At 35.5% G+C, this 17,113-nt stretch overlaps 1 protein-coding gene across 1 annotated transcript in view; it reads left to right on the top strand.

Annotated features, from left to right (window-relative positions):
- ZNHIT6 (zinc finger HIT-type containing 6) overlaps positions 1 to 15,590 on the top strand; it is a 55,017-nt gene extending 39,427 nt beyond the window's left edge. The window contains exons 9-10 of the mRNA XM_059925455.1: positions 10,908 to 11,029; positions 15,410 to 15,590. Of these exons, the coding sequence (XP_059781438.1) occupies positions 10,908 to 11,029; positions 15,410 to 15,444 (157 nt within the window). The 3' untranslated portion in view covers positions 15,445 to 15,590. The remainder of the gene's footprint in view (positions 1 to 10,907; positions 11,030 to 15,409) is intronic.
- Positions 15,591 to 17,113: the final 1,523 nt, after the last annotated feature.

The following is a 17,113-nucleotide window of genomic DNA, read 5'->3' as shown; positions in this document are numbered from 1 at the left end:
TACTCTAAAGCAGGGTTCAGACAGCTTTTTTGCAAATGGCCAGTCAGTAAATATTTTTGGCCTTGTGGGCCATACAGTTGCTGTTGTCAATCCACCATTGTAGCACATAAACAGCTATAGTCAATACATAAATGAATGGGCTTGACTGTAAAACTTTATTTACAAAAACAGACAATGGGCAGGATTTGGCCTGCTGACCATAGTTTGCCAGTTCCTGCAGGCTTCAATTCTCAATATGCAAAATGAAAGAGAGAGAGAGAGAGATTATTAAAACAACTGCCAAGTATAATTTAAAGTTTCTTCATGGATACATGTATATGTATGGCTGAGTTGCTTTGCTCTGCACCTGAAACTATCACAGCATTGTTAATCGGCTATATTCCAATATAAAAAAAAAAGTTAAATAAATAAATAAAAATAAAAGTCTTCGCAGTCCATTAAAAATTAATTAATTAATTAAAGTTTCTTCAGAAAAAGTAGCACCTGTTCAGAGAACAGGCTGTTTAATATGTTACCTTGACCTAAAATATCAATGGGTTAAGATTGATCAAGTCTTGAACCTGCTGTATAAAAAATAAATAAAATAAAATTCAAAAATTCCAAAAAAAAAAAAAAATAGATCGTCTTTATTTTTCATTTATTCAGATAATATTCATTGAGCACCTTCCATGTGCCAGCACAGCACTAAGCACTAGGAACACATAGACATCTAAAAGACTAGCCCTCAAGATGCTCACAGTCAAGGAGGGGAGATAGGTATGTGGTAATGTTGCAATAGATATGTATTTAGTACATATGGCATAGCAGGTGCCCAGTGGAAAACACGGGCATCTTTGCGTGTCAGTTTTTGATTGATGCACAGACCAGTTGCCTTTACTCTACTTCCAAAAATTGGCATATAGAGCCAAGAGTTGAGACTTTAAACCCAAGCCAAATTAAAGCATTATCTAAGCTTTGATTTCATGAACGTCACAGAAGATTATTACTCTTTTTGGGGGGACTACCCTGTTGTACTTGCACAGATTCTATTAGTTGTTTCCTACTGTGCTGGTTGTAGTTAATAATTTTGGAACACTTTTTTCTTTTTTTAAAAAAGGCAACCAACAAAAGAATAAGCTATTTCTCTTGGATGATTTTATTTCCGTGCTGAGAGGATTTTTTTTAAATAAAAAACTAAGGTTACTTTAGTTTCTTTGGATCTGTAACACGAAATATTTAAAAATCATTCACTCTGAAGTTAAGAGGTAAGACACTTTTTCCTACGCCCTTTTAGAGAAATTGGTTCCTCTAAAGGCCTCAAGTAAGACCCACCTGACGTCTTTTTGACTTTTGCTAACACCCACCCACCAGCAAGCAAAGACCCCCTTCTACCTTAAAGCAGAGTAACCTCCCAGTTCACGTTGCTTGCTCAGATTCTGACTTCCTAGAGTCTCAACTCTGCTTGCAAGATACCACCTCTCAGCCTTTGTTGATTCTAAGAGCCTGGTCTCTTGCCTGCCTCACCTCGTAGTCCTGCCAGGTCCCTCCTTGCTTTTCACCTAGCCCATACCCCTACTGGCCGATTTTGCTACCTTACCATAAGCATCTCTTCAACTGATCATTTAACCTGTATTTCTTTTCTCAGAACATTGCTTCTCAGATTTCAGTGTCCATCATAATTATCTAGGACAGATGAAAATGTCGATTTTCAGCCCACCCTCAGAGTTTTTGGTTTAGTCAATCTTACCTAGTACCCAGAAACCTGCATTTGTTAAAGTCTCTGCCTCCTGAGGGACCCTGATATAAGTTATCCCTGGGACCACACTTTGAGAAACACTGCCCAGGATGATAAAATCCTTGAGGACATTTTTGAATCCCATACAAGTGTCTAACATGTTTTCTATATAATAAATATTTGGTAGATGTTTAATCAGTTGAGTTGTTGAAGTTGTGTAAAGAAATATGTCATTTAATATTAGGATGAATTTTTGAAGTCAAATTTCTACATCCTTAAAGATACTAGTCTGTACCCTTTGCCTAATTGAACTGGAAATAGAAAATTAAGTCTTATTTCAGGCTTACAGAGAATGATTGAAAAGTATATTTAAAGATACTCTAAATAGGAAGTTTATAATATATATGTTAAAAGTTAGGATTTTTTAAAAAATATCCTGCCATTAGAACTGAACACCTTGGAAGTTAAGATTTTTTTGATAATAATGGTACAGAATTGAATATATGTCAGAGAACATTAAAGGAATTCCAGAATTTCTGAGAACAGCATTAACTACTTTCAGATGCCTTGTCTTATGTAAATAGCCAGAGACCATTTCTGCCTTTTAGTTAGATCCCTTGAAAATAACTGTGATGAAGGAAGGGTTAGTGAATAACAGCAGTGTGCTCTCTAGATGAGATTACTTAAACTTTTTTTTGCTTTCCTTCTGGAATTTAATTCTAGTAATGAGTTCTGCAGAGATAAATGGGGGAAATCACTTAATCTAAGAGTCAATTGTAAACAGCTTTGCATGTAGTAGAAGATGCCATCATCAGCACTCACCTGTCACATTAAGAAATGCATTTCCAGTAAAGTTTTACTATAAATGTTTGTAATATATTTGTGTTTTGATCAGTTTTGTAGTAATAATAATTATTCAATCCAGAAGAAATTTTAACATTTAAAGCCTTAAGGTCATAGGTAATAAAATTAAATTTTTAGCTTACATACACATTTTTGTTACAGAGAAGTGTGATTGGGCTATAAGTAAAAGATTTTCAAGCATAAATGTATCAGTATTTAGGATAAAATTCTGTGGAGAATTGGAATGGAAATACGATCAAGGAGAAAAGGAAACTATATAAGATTTCTAACTATTAAGGAAGAACTTGTTCATATAGTTTTTAAATTGATGATACTGGTACCATTCCCATTTTACTTAGATTCTAGTGAATTTATATAAGAGTGATGTAACATTTTCATTCTAAACCATCAATATTTACACACCATAAATTATGTTCTTTATATCTATTTTAACTTTTGAGTAAAGATTTTAAATGAAATTTCAGATGTCTGTTTTAAAATGTACAAAAGTGTCATTGTTTTCTGAAATTATTTTAGGTTAGGTATAAGCAGGAAAGTGTGAAGAACCTGAATAAGTTTTGCCAGATACACACACACAAAAATGTTTGCTGCAAGGGTGATTTAAAATCGGGGTTAAATCTAGAGGCTGATAGCTGTCTTTATGGAACATAATAAGTATTAATGACACCCTCTTATTGAGTGTCTCCTACTGTTTTTTAGGTACTTTATTAAGCATTTTATATACATTATAATTATGTTACACTGTACATACATTATACATTATAAATATGTTTAGTTGCATGGAGAGCCCCGACTGCAGCTTTGTAACCACTAACTGGTGAAACGTAGATCCAAACCTAGGCCCACCTGTCTCCAAAGCCTTTGCAATATAGCACATGCCTCTCAGCGCCATAAATGACCACAGTGCATGTTCTTAGATTATGTGGAACCCAACCCCAGTTCTTTGTTATCCCTCTTTGGGATTACTGATTATTTTCCAAAGTGAGAATCAAGATCAGGATGAGTACATGCTCAAAATGGTCTTAACCTTTGGCCACATTTTGGACATAGACTCTAGAACAAAGGAAGCAAGGGATAATTTAAGGACTAGAAAATGTTAGAATCAACCTGAAGAATGTCCACACACATAAAGAAAATATGTAGAGCAGAGTGCTAAATACTTTTATCATCTCAGAGGTGACACGTCCAGTGATGGAATGGGTTTCATATGTGGCATTCTGCTTGAGGCAATTTTATGATAAGACTTGTAAACTTAGCTCTAGGGAAGTTTACTCTTAGGTAGCTCTAGGGAAGCTGAAGCTCTACAAGTTGGCAGAGCTGGGTGAGTGAAGTTTCAGCTGCTGTGAACTTGAGAAATTTAATTTGAGAGGCTGTACTGAAAAGTAGATCCAAAGTAATATGATGGTCAAATTCTTAACAGATTATAAAGGCTACAATTTCCATAGTAATGATCTCATTTCAAATATGTACTATTTTGATTATTGATTAAGGGAATTATGTAAAATATAAAATGAGAGTTTTCTCTAAAAACTTGGAAAATAAATTTTAACCCTCAACTTAATGTTAATCCACTAAATTTATCCATTCTAGTTATGTTACATAATAATTTATATCTAACTTTATATACTCTTCAGAGAGAATAATGACATAATTAATTGAAATTTCTAGGTGATTCAGATACTTCATTTTAGCCAAAGTGCTTCACCTTTTCAACCAGACCTCTCACTGAAATTTATACGTACCAAAACTGTATGAATTCTCTGTGTATTCCCATATCCTCTACCTTGTATAGGTACTTTCTTCCTAGAAAGCCTTCATCTTTTCAACTCTAGTGAATACCTAATAGTTCACCATTGCATTCCCAGTTCCTAGAACAGCATCTGGTACATGGTAGACCTCCCTCAGTAAATATGTGTTGAGTGAGGAATAAGCAAACAAGCAAAGAGTTGAGTGAAGAACTCAAAAGATTGGCTTTACAGTCCTAACTCTGCATCTCCTTGAGCAACCCTGAGTAAGATACTTCTCAGGGCTTCAGTGCCCTCACCTGGAAGACAAAAAAAAGTAGATTAAGTTCTTTCTAACTCTAAAATAATATAATTCTATGGTGTAGTTAATTCATGAACTATTTAACTAACATTTAAGCAAAAGTTTTTCTGAGGAACGTGATCATATTTTCCAAAGTGATACTTCCTAATAAAGATTGAAAATGTAAGAGTCTGTACTGATCAGACTCTTGCATTTAGTGTAGCACCAGAGGAAGCATATGTTTTGTTAACAAACGTAAGGCTAATTAAAATTTCCTATGTTAATTAGGAGAAAATCCATGGAGGAGGAGGGATTTTAAGAACCAATTAAGGAGGGGGAGAGCTAGAGTTAGCAAATGAAGTGCCTAGATATTATAGGCACTATAATATTTGAAAGAACATTTGGAGGTGAGTAAGGGACAAGAAAGAAGGTTTACTGAGTATCTACTTAGCTTTAGATTTCTATCCTGACACTTGTCCCAGTGAAATGTGATAGTTTGTTTGTTGACTGGCACTCCCACTAAACTGTGGGGTTTATTTCTATGAACTTCCATTACCTAGAAGACTATCTTTACATGGTAGACACTAAATAAATATTTGAGGAATTGATTGATTAATGAAGCTAGGCACTGTTCACATTTTCACATGCATTAATTCTAATGAAGTACATACTATATCTCAGCTTTACAAGATAGGAATCTTAGGCTCTGAGAAATTGACTTAGCCCAAAGAAACCAAGCTACAGTTACAAAGCCTGGATTTGGACTCAGGTCTTTTTGGCTTCAAAGTTCATGCTCTTTCTACCAACTAGCCCATCATATAGATCATGAAGATAATCCCTGATAAGTATGTTATTCCCCTGCTAAAGGTGCTAGATTACCTTTGAAGTATAAAGTCTTATTACTAATATCAGTTTGGCAAATTACACTTTAGAAACATTTTCACCTGTTACATTTAATCTTTACAAGCTAGCTGATGAGTAGATAACCTTTCCATCATTATACTGATGAGGAAAACTGAGTACCCTTGAGGAGTCACAGCTTCTAAGGACCTGTGATAAGATTGGAACCCAAGCCTTCTGGATTTAAAAGTAATTGAGCTTACTAGTGAGGCTAAGGAAAGCCTGAACAAATAGCACCTAGAACAAAAGCCTTGTAAGGCCCTCTTTAAAACATGTTTTAAAATGTGTAATTGGTCACTTTATTTCACCGCATCCCATACCTTTTGTGTCATCAATAGACGGGATCATCTACCCGCGCATTTCTGACCCATAGAGCTTTCTGAATGGAGGGATGTGTCTGCGCTACCCCACTCATGACTGGTGCCCCACTTCAAGCATGTGGAACCCTCGTTTACACGTTTACATAAATTACATAAAAGTCCCAAAACAGGGCTTCCCTGGTGGCGCAGTGGTTGAGAATCTGCCTGCCAGTGAGGGGACACGGGTTCGAGCCCTGGTCTGGGAAGATCCCACATGCCACGGAGCTAGGCCCGTGAGCCACAATTGCTGAGCCTGTGCGTCTGGAGCCTGTGCTCCGCAGCAAGAGAGGCGCGATAGTGAGAGGCCCGCGCACCGTGATGAAGAGTGGCCCCCACTTGCCGCAACTAGAGAAAGCCCTCGCACAGAAACGAAGACCCAACACAGCCATAAATAAATAAATAAATAAATAAATTTTTTTTAAAAAAAGTCCCAAAACAAAGTGCAGCAAACCACTAATTCAGTTACTGTTATTTTTTCAATATGAAAACTAGAGAAATTAGGTAAGAAAAAAATTTAACTTTGACACAATCTGCTTCTAATGTGACATGGACAGTCTGAGTTGCAAAAATTGTCATACAGGAGTGTTTGGAGAAATTTTAAATAATACCTTTTACTTGTAAACAGAAGAGTTAAAAAACTCTCTGACCCCTGTACTTAGTTTGGTTTTATATGTTTTAGTTTGAATGTATGTATCTTTTTTCTCCTGTTCTGGGTCTTCATAAACAATCTGGTTTCTTTCTTCCTTTTCATTTGGATTTTAAAAGCTAGTTTGTTCAGTTAATCTGTTCTCTTTCTGCTCTATTAAAATAAGTTTAGTACTTTTAAATTACTTATTTTAAAGGAATTTGATAAGTATGAATCTAAAACATGTAGTTTATAATACATTCAGGAACCTTACTGAATTAAGTTAATACCAAGATGAGCCATACTTTGTAAACGTTTAGCTATCGGATAACAGTAAACTGATTTATATTAAGGTTAAGTTTTTTAAACAGCAAGAGATTCAACTGTGTACGTTTGGAATCAGTTAGTTGCACTTTTAACCTAGAAATCTAAGTTAAGAAATAAATACAAACGACTGTTAGGAATATTGGTCAAGTGCTGCCTTTGGCAGACAAATATCAAAACTTGTAGAATTTTAGAGCTGAAGGGATCTTGATGATCACCTCATCAGATGACCTTATTTTGTAGTGGAAAAAATTCTGTGGCCTAGGGATTGCTATTAGATTGTTAAATTTGGAGAATATTCAAATTTAGTTTAAGTATTTTATTAGGGGGTAGAAGGGGAGATGATCTAAGGGGTGCCAGGGATCAGGTAGGAAATAGAATGGTTTGTGACTCCTTTTATTTTTTTTTTATTCTCTGTCTCCTTTTGAGTTATGGGAAGTTAAAAAATAAATCCTAATTTGCTAATGAAGTGCAGAGAAAGAAGTTCAAGAACTTGGCCCGTTTCTTTGAAAGTTAGTAACAGAGCCAAGATTAAAAGCATACCCTTGAGTATCAAGACAACTTTTATTTGTATGATGTCAAACACTGTAACACCTGTTTAGCCTACTGAGCTATGCTGCCCTTACAATGCCCCCTGTGAAGCTGCCTGGGGCAGGGTCAGCTAGTGAGCCTGTGAGAGTAAGCAAGTGAAATAACAAGAGGAAATGTCTGAGAGGATCCCTAAGGGTAAAATAAAAGACAAATGTTGGTATCTTAATTCTTTCAAACCCAAGTAGTTTGTCTTGTGGTAGCAGAGCCCTTTTACTAATGGGAACACCAGAGTTACTGAAAATTTCAAAAAAAGATGAAGCTGCCCCTTAGGATTCAGTGACTTAATGACTTGCAAAGGAGCTAACACTTAAATGTTTTGGGCAATGCCAAGCTGGACTCTACACCTTGCCTCAAGATAATGGAAACAGGAGGATTCAAAGTAGTTGTAGCCTCTTGGAAGTAAATGTAATATAAAATAATATAAAATAATAAAAAAATGAAAGTTATACGGAAAGTTGTAAGGCTACGTTTAAAATGCAGAATGCATAAAAAGGCAAATAAGTGTTTCAGTGCTTACATAAGAAATGCCATTCTTTGTTACTGAAGTTCAGTGACTTTGTCCTGAACTAAAGTTTCTGTAAGAATGCGTTGTTATTTTAGGTAAATACAACTGTAAAACTGTGTTCATGGCTTAAGTAAATGAGCTAACAGTTTCTGTGTTTTATCATTTAGCCCTCATAATAACTCTGAAATGATACTGTTGTTATCTCCACTTTCAAGCATGGAAACTAGGAAGTAGAGAAGTTAAGTAACTTGTCCAGAATCGCAGACCAGTAAGTGATGGAGCCAGGACTTAAACTCGGTGTTAGACTCCAGACCCAAGCAACCACTAAAAGTTACTGCTTCCTTTACCTAAACCCCATGTCCACACAATGTTACCCCATCTGTGTTTAATAGCCTTTCTTTATAAAACAGTTTACATAATTTACTTCTTAATTACTGGCAAATATTAATGGTAGACTAAGAGTAACCACTCCTAGTAGAGAAATCAAAGAAATTCAGAATTTCATTTAAAAATTATCTAGTGAAGTCTGACCTGTTTTAAGTGACAGACTGGAAAGCTGAGGCCTTGAAGCTTATTGACACTCAACAGCAATATTGCTGTGATTAGAAGTTTACAACTTCTTCGGGTAAACACTAAATAAAATTCAGTGGTTCCCATTAAAACCACACAACATACCAGATTTTCATTGCATTTGAGTGAAATATTTTAAAGTAATTCATTATAAATTCTTACATAAATCTTTACATTCTAAATGCTTTGTACAGAGCCTGCATGGCACATAAAATAGGGACCAATTTTTTTAATAAAACAAGTGTAATTAATTATAGTTTTAAGATTGAAATAATGTATAACTTATTACATGGTAATTTTTAAGAATCTCTGAATGTTCCTCTGCTGGGATCATATTTTGTATTATGTCAGCATTAATATTAGGTTCTGATTACCATGTGGCTTTTGAAGAATTCTTTTTTTTTTTTTTTAATTGTTTCAGCTTTGGAAATTTACAGAAGCTTAACGAAGATTTAATATTTTAAAAAGAAATAAAATACCTAAAACACTAGGTATACACTGAAAATTATTTACGAAAAAAATGAAATGTGTTGATAGAAAACATTCCCTTATTTGGGAAATGTCTCTTAATAGAAGCCTTATTATTCAGTTAAAATGCACAGAAGATAAGTTGCTACAAGTGTTTGTAGGATACCACTTGAAAAGTTCCTATTTTAAAATTCAAGTCTTGCTTTCTCCTAAGAAAAATTTAGTTATATCCACTTTATATTTTACTTTATAAGTTAATTTTATACTTTTGTATCTAATTCAGCCTCTCTTTTGTATAATCACTGCTAACTTTTTAAAAAACACTGCTTGTTTCAAAGGGAAATAATGTGTAAAAAATGTGACGCACTTAATCCTTGAATGCTGGAAGAACCACTTTTAAAGTATTGTAAGCACATCTGTATTATATTACACAGGGAAAAGAATGTATGCACTCTGTGGCCTATGGGCACGAGGGTGGCTGGTTTAGGAAAACTGAATATTTTGCATTTCAAGTTTCTTTTCCACATAAAAAAAATTCTATGATTCTAAAATGAAGAATTTAATTCCAGGAGTGGGGCATGTGGTCAGGCAAACAGGAGTAAAGTTTTGGTTTTACAGTCCTCTCACTTGTCACCCACTTCTTAAAAAGAAATCCGTTTTTATAATGGGCTCGGCTTTGCATTTTGTTAAGCACTTCTGCTTTCCCTTATTGGAAAAATATTGCACAGGACAGACTTAGAACACAGAGAAATCACTATACCAAAAGTTCTTAGTAAGTGTGCTGCATGTCTGAGTCAGCTGCAAGGTATGGTGAAAATAATTTGTCACTAATTAAGAAATATCAAAGTTTGTATGATTTACTCTTAAAATTACAGCAGATTCAAATGTATCCCGATGGTAACCTCACTCTTGATCACTGACTGGTATTCCAGTGTCCTTTCTTGAATGGAAGGGGAAAGGATGGAGTTCCAGCTGTCAGGCCTGGTATCCCTTGGGATGTATGTTTTGTATGTGAATATCATCTGTCATTGGTGGAGATGGAGAAAAAAAGTTGGAGAACTTCTGCACTACACTGGTGAAGGTGTTCTCTACTTTCTCCTCTTTGTCGTGACATGATAGTCACTTGCCAACACATTCCCTTTTGCAGCTCCTAGTGAGCTAGCTGAAATTCCACCCCTTTATTCCTACCTCAGAAAACAAGCAAGGGAGAATGCTAGAGGCATGCAACTTTAATCAACTAAAAAAAAAAAAATTTTTTTTTTTTTAAGTAATGACTTGAGAATTTCATACTTTAAGGAGTATTACCATCTAATTACCTGTGACACATTTAGTGGCTATGTCATGATACCATGACAAATGAACTCCATATTTCTTAAATTTTGTGCTTTTACCTCATTCATAAATTCAAACCTGTTTTTCTTTTTTAATTTCAAAATAAAGGAAAGCCAAATTTAATTATATGGTAATATATATTTCCAGAAAGTATTTATAATTTAGAACTAAGTTTTTACGAAAGTATTTTGTAGCCATTTTACCACCATATATTACTAGGAACTATCATGGGATAGTTGTTTGGTTTTCTTTTAAGACTCAAACTAAATGTATTTGAGGAATTTGAATTTTTAGCTAGTCAATATTTTATCCAAGAAAAATTCATGACACATCAAATATAGATATTATATAAAAGTTAGCCTTTATCCCTTATTGATATGAAAATGAATGACTTGTTCTAGAGCTTTCCTAATGTCAAATTATTTCATACGCTTTTGATTTAGCTTTAGGACCTCTTATAATAACAGCTCTTTTACCTGATTTTCTTGGTAAAGTTACTATATTATAAGGAAATAACTGTTGAATTAATGTCATCACCATTTAAAATTTTTTAATGTAAGGGACTCTTATTTACAAGTAATTTCAAGTAAAATGGTATTTTTTATTTTTGTTTTGCTTTTTTACTATAAGATATTATGAAATGGATCCTGACAAAAGTCTCCTTGACAATTTGAGGAACAAAGTGATCATTGAGTACCCAACATTACATGTGGTATTAAAAGAATACAGTAATGACATGGAAGTTCTTCAAGGTAAGTGTAAATTTGTTCCTATAATGCTTAAATAACTCTAGTGAACTGAAGCAATTACATTATTGTCTTTATATATTTTCCCACTGTACTTACACACTTAACTGAATTTACTGTGTAACTACAGATAATACTGTAAAGAACCATATGATTGAGCTGTTGCTTCTATTCTGTTTCAGAGCATGTAAGCTTTTATCAACTTAAAATAAATGAATCAGTTTGAATGTCTGGCTGTAAAAGGATATACTTTGCCTTTTGGGAGTTTTGTGTGTTTTTGTCTTTTTTTAAGGTAATAGTCTTCAAGTAACAGTCTGTCTGGGATCACATAAATTTACTCCCTAATTAAAACTCTTTAGAGATTCCTAAAATGAGAGATTACAAAACATTTTTAGTATTCTACCTTATAGAAAAGGGGAATGTTTCAAGGAACATTGTGTTTAAAATTTGGACTGCATTTAGAATAAGCTGGTGCCATTGCCTTGACCCTTTATCTCCGTTTCTTTTAAACCGACTGGTTTTACTTTCTCTGATTTTGTTTCCTTGGTTATATTCCTTGGCATTTTAGTGATTCCTTAAAAGTAGATACTTTCCCCTCTTTGGTGAGTAGTGGAATTGGGAGGATTTATTAAAACCAGAAATGGTATATGTAAAATGTTAGTGTATAAAGTGACTTACCCATATCTGCAGTTACTGATTAAGCTAATTATGTTTCAGTATGTAAATTCTAGAGGATGAATAAAATTTAAAAATTACTTCTAAAAAGAGAGAGAGCTTACTTACTTAACTCAAAACCATTAGATAGCACTTTCAGCTAAGAGTTATAGGTACAGGCCAAGTTTCATTGTAACAAACTCCAGAGGGCCATAGAATCCTTGGATTGGATTGAACTCTATTTTTTAAAATAATATCTTTTGAAATATGTGGTTCAGGTTTTATTGTTATACCATCATTATGGACTGTAACAGGCAGTAACCTTCGTTGTAAGGTCTTCTCTGTATGTGTGTATGATAACTTTTTTTCTTTGTGAAAGTTAATAGCAGAATTATTTTTTTTCCCTAAGTGGCCAAAATTTTGTCAGTGCCGCAATTTGAAACCAGATTTTTAATTGGCACACACAGAGTTTCTAATAATCAATTATATGTCTCTAAATCTTTAGGTTAATTCTTTTTTTTTTTTTTTAAACATTTTGAATCAATTGATTTTTTTTTTTGGCTGTGTTGGGTCTTCATTGCTGCGCACGGGCTTTCTCTAGTTGCAGTGAGCGGGGCTACTCTTCATTGCGGTACGCGGGCTTCTCATTGTTGTGGCTTCTCTTGTTGCGGAGCACGGGCTCTAGGTGCACGGGCTTCAGTAGTTGTGGCACGTGGGCTCAGTAGTTGTGGCTTGCGGGCTCTAGAGCTCAGGCTCAGTAGTTGTGGCGCACAGGCTTAGTTGCTCCACGGCATGTGGGATCTTCCCAGGCCAGGGCTCCAACCTGTGTCCCTTGCATTGGCAGACAGATTCTTAACCACTGTGCCACCAGGGAAACCTAGGTTAATTCTTGACTTTATATTTTTTACAATTTGAGAACATCCATTTTTATTTTCTCAAATTAAGTTAGAAATTTCAGTTCTAAATGACCAATTTCACTTTTTTTTAAAGCTGTGTAAAACCTTACTTTTTCCTTAATATAATTCACATAGCTCTCTCTCTAAATGTTGGTTTCAGGGAAAGTTGTTTAGTAATGTGGGTTACTAGCCAGAGCAAACATTGTCTGTGTAAATAACCACAGCACACACAGTTCCTCTTTCACCTTGTTTAGGAATGCACATTGAAGTAAGGCTTCCTGTCATGAAGCAAAAAGAAAAGGCTACTTTTGTAGTGTACTTGGAACCTTATAAAGTAAAACTTGCTATTTTTTGGTGGGTATACGATGTTTGGCTTATTTACAGGAAGCTCAAGTGACTCGTGCTTTCAGTATAGAGGATCATTTAGACCTGCTGTGGCAAAGAACCAAAGAGGATCTAGCAGTATTTTAAGGACCATATCAGTGTTGTCACATAAATACACACACTTTAAAAATAATGCCAGGCCTTCCTGTAGATGCTTTTCTTTGTGTAAGCACTTCAAGTTGTCTGTTTCTTTGTACATTCTCACAGCGTTGGATGTTCTGCAGGGTGGTCCTTTAATGCAGGGGGAGAGTTATATAAGAACAGGGCATTTTCTTTGGAAAGCCTTGAAATTCTTTCTCTCTCCAGAGGCAAAAATGTTGGATTTTGATCTTGAGTTCATAGCAAAGGTGTCTCTCTTCTAGTTTGGGAAAAATGTGTTTCTGGACTGGGATTCAGTTGTTTTTCATACTTGATGATTGTTATAATGTTTGTTATAAGTCTAGATCGCCATAGTTTATTTTTTCAAAAGTCTGCCTTTTTTGATGAGCAATAGACAAGTTTTGTTTGCTTGCTTTTTGCTTTTGACAGAATGAACAGGGTTGACTGGAGAAGGTTAAGCAGTTAAGGTAGCCCACTAGGTGTAGAGCGTAGGGTGCTGCTCACCCACCTTGTGTCAATCCAGTGGGAAGTGCTCAGAATGGTGTTACTTGTCTCACAGGTCCTGTTTGCCAAAGTTAGCTGGTAGATTTAAATGACACAATAAAAGCATGCTACATTTCAGTCTAAGGAAAAAAGAATGGAGTTCCATCAAAAGAAGAAAACTGGGCAACTTCAGTAAGCAGCAAAAGGAAAATGTATTTCCCAAACTGCAGTGCCAAACAGCACAAAGCCCGTTAACTTAAAAGTACCAGCAAAATATTTGTCTCTGTTATTCTAATATAACTCAAAATTAGAAAATATCTCTGTCTTTTGAGGAGTCCAACCCAAAAATGATTACTTGAATTAGTGAAAATACTAGCATAGCAGTTACTTACATATCAGTCTCTTCTTTTCTAACTTTTTTTGATTTTGGCCACGCCATGCGGCTTGTGGGATTTTAGTTCCCTGACCAGGGATCGAACCCGGGCCCTTGGCAGTGAGAGCATGGAGTCCTAACCACTGGACCACCAGGGAATTCCCACTTCAGTCTCTTCTTGGGCCAATAAATCCTTTCATCCATTCTTCCTCTCTCCTCCCTCACTCCTGCTTACCCCCTCTTTTTCTTCCTTTCTCTTTCAGTGTGTGTGTGTGTATGTATGTGTGGTGGGGGGGGCAGTGGGATGGGGATGGAGTTCAGGCACAAGAACACACATGTAAATGCTACAGTGCAATAGGTTCTATAATGGTTTCAGTGAAGAGAAAGCGAGAGGAGAAAACAACTAACTTGTAATATCATGGAGATACTTGAAAGACTCTGCTAGAGTTTATGAAATTCCACAAGGATCAGGACCATATCTTGGATAGAACCTATTTCAGTACATTCCTCATAAAAAGGACTCAATGGACACCAATTTGGTTGCTGGTACAATCGTACATCTAGGTACCATCGGCATACCCCAGGGAACTTGGCAACTGGAATATGAGGCAAGATCCAAGTTTATGGTTCTAGCATCAGCTCTTATTAGCTGGGTCCTTGGCATTCGCTCTGCTTCTCTGAGCTCTATTTTCTTTATCTACACAATGGAGATAAAGGACTGTAAGCCTCAAGCAAAATAATCTCTATTTTAACCTTAACAATTTTCAAAGTGTTTATGTGTTATTTCCTTTTAGCTCCACTACACAATGAAATAAGTGGAGCGGTTACTCTGCTTCCCATTTTGCAAATTGAAAAAAGAAAGCTAAAATTTGGAGTAACTTACAGTTATATTGATTCAGCATACATGCTACCCTGGGGGAGATAGATATAGGAAAGAAAGGTCCAGTGTCTATCCTCAAGGAATTCTCAGTTTAGTTTGTGAATCATAGTCTTGCTGTAGTCAAGGCAGCTCCTTTAAAGGAGTTTCATTTCTGCTCTGAGTCTTCTTTCCTGTGAAAAGAAGGAGATGGAGATTAGCTAGTCTTCTGTCAGCCCACATTCACTCAACATATACTGACCCTCAATTTTAAGTTTAAAAAAAATCATGGAAAAAATTTATTCCAACCACACTTGGCCAGCCTCTGTGTTAATAGTGGTCTATTCAGTGGCAAAAGTATCGTATCCTACCCACACTGTGAAGTGACCATTCCCAAGTCTTCCACAGAGTCAGGAAGGATGTTACCTCACAAAATATAATTGCCACTTTCAGACATCATTTCTCTATTTATTGTGGCCAGAATTGTATATCCCAGCTGCCTGGGACATGACATGGTTAGTCTGTCCCCATGAGCAGTGCTGTTGGTATGCATCAGAAGGGAGGAGAGAAGAGGGGAAAACAGAACAGGCTAAACAGAAACAGCATAAACACTTGTCTGTATGTTTACTTATTTTTTTCAGTGAAAAGTGAATCTACTAAGAACATTGGCAATTAAAATTGAGCACTTCTTTTGGAGGAAGAACATGAAAATTCCCAGACAATTGCAGAGGACCTTGTTGGAAGATTTGGGGGTATTGTCGCTTGGTGGTTGGAGTTTTTTGTTTCTCTGAAAAGTAATTAAACAGTCTTGAAAAAAATTTTTTTAATGTATTTTCTAGCCTCTTGAATTGACCCGTAAGGCACAGGCTTTAATACGCTTCATTCTGTAGGCTGCAAATTTTTTAATTTGTTAGTTTGATGCAAGACCAAACCCAAGGATCACCTGTGTCAGCCACAAAGTTGGCGTTCTCTTTAGTGGAACCTCACTAAACAGAAAGGCCATGTGGCAGACCATCTAGCCACAGGAGGACTGGTCCATCATTTGCCTATTCTTGTCTTTGGGATTTATATGTAACTTAACCTCTTGAGACAACTGGATGAGTCTTTTATACTTGGGTAGCACCCAGTATGATGTCCTTTGTAAATGGTTGTCTAGATACTCTGAACTGCTATTTCTTATATTCATTTCAGAAAATCAGTGGCTCCACATTGTTTGAACCATCAGTGCTCATGAATTTGGCTTTACTTGTTCACACAGTGAGCTGTGTATTACTATGAATTCTGTGCCTTTCGTCCCATTCCCACTCTACTCTTGTCATTACCACACAGGGTGTTGTGATGAGCAGTTTTACGCTGTGTTTTGAAACATCTAGCAATAACTGAAAAAACACTTGGAACTCTTCAAAGTGTTACTGGAATGTATGTGTGTATTTATGTATATACATGTATATACTTAATTTATAACTTACGGCAGCTCTGTATACATTATGATCTCACATATTAAAATTAAAGTTTCCTAGTTTTATTGGAATTTATACAGTTATGAAATTGCAATATGACTATAAGAGATTATTACATCTGTATTGCATCTGTGCACTTAATGGTTAAAAAAAACAATGACAAAATTGGACGTTAGTGAAATTCATTTTTAGTTTACAATTAGAATCAGTTTTAGACCAAAAGGAAACCAGAGGTATTAAAGAGACTTGGAAAGATTAGAACTATGAAAAGATAATGAGAACATGAGCGTAGGAGAAACTTTTAGAACACAGATATATGTAACTTGGTGTACATATATATATATATGAGAAGAGCCTCTAAAGACAATAGTGGCACAAAGACCCTTGGTATAAAAGTGATAGTGGAAATGTGATTCATAGACAGTAAGGCATTGCCATTTGAGAAATATATATACTTCCTAAAGCAGCTTCAGGAATCTTCTCCTCATATAGCAAAAACTTTGTGTAGAATTATGTTTTGCACAGTATTACTGGAGAGACAATGAAATGGGAATTCAAAATTTAACATTGAAGTTTGTCTTCTTGAGACAGGCAAGAAAGAGAATGAATTGAATCAAATGTGTCAGAATTGTTATTGGGAAAAGTGGGATAAAGTACACAAAAAGAACACGTGATCTGAATATCAGGGTGGAGAGGAATTTCCTGACAGTGAAATCTGTTATGATGTAGTCTCATTTCCAAGAAAAGTGTTGAGTTCCATCCCGTTTAGAATTTAAATTGAAAACTGGACAAAAATCAAAGGATTTATCCTGTACTTTCCCTCCCCCTACCCAGGTGGAAAAAGAAAGGGAAAAAACCCTACATGATCTAATGCATCTTTACCAT

This window comes from Balaenoptera ricei, chromosome 1 (assembly GCF_028023285.1).
Source record: "Balaenoptera ricei isolate mBalRic1 chromosome 1, mBalRic1.hap2, whole genome shotgun sequence".
Taxonomy (NCBI): Eukaryota; Metazoa; Chordata; class Mammalia; order Artiodactyla; family Balaenopteridae; genus Balaenoptera; species Balaenoptera ricei.
This window is presented reverse-complemented; position numbering and strand designations above follow the sequence as displayed.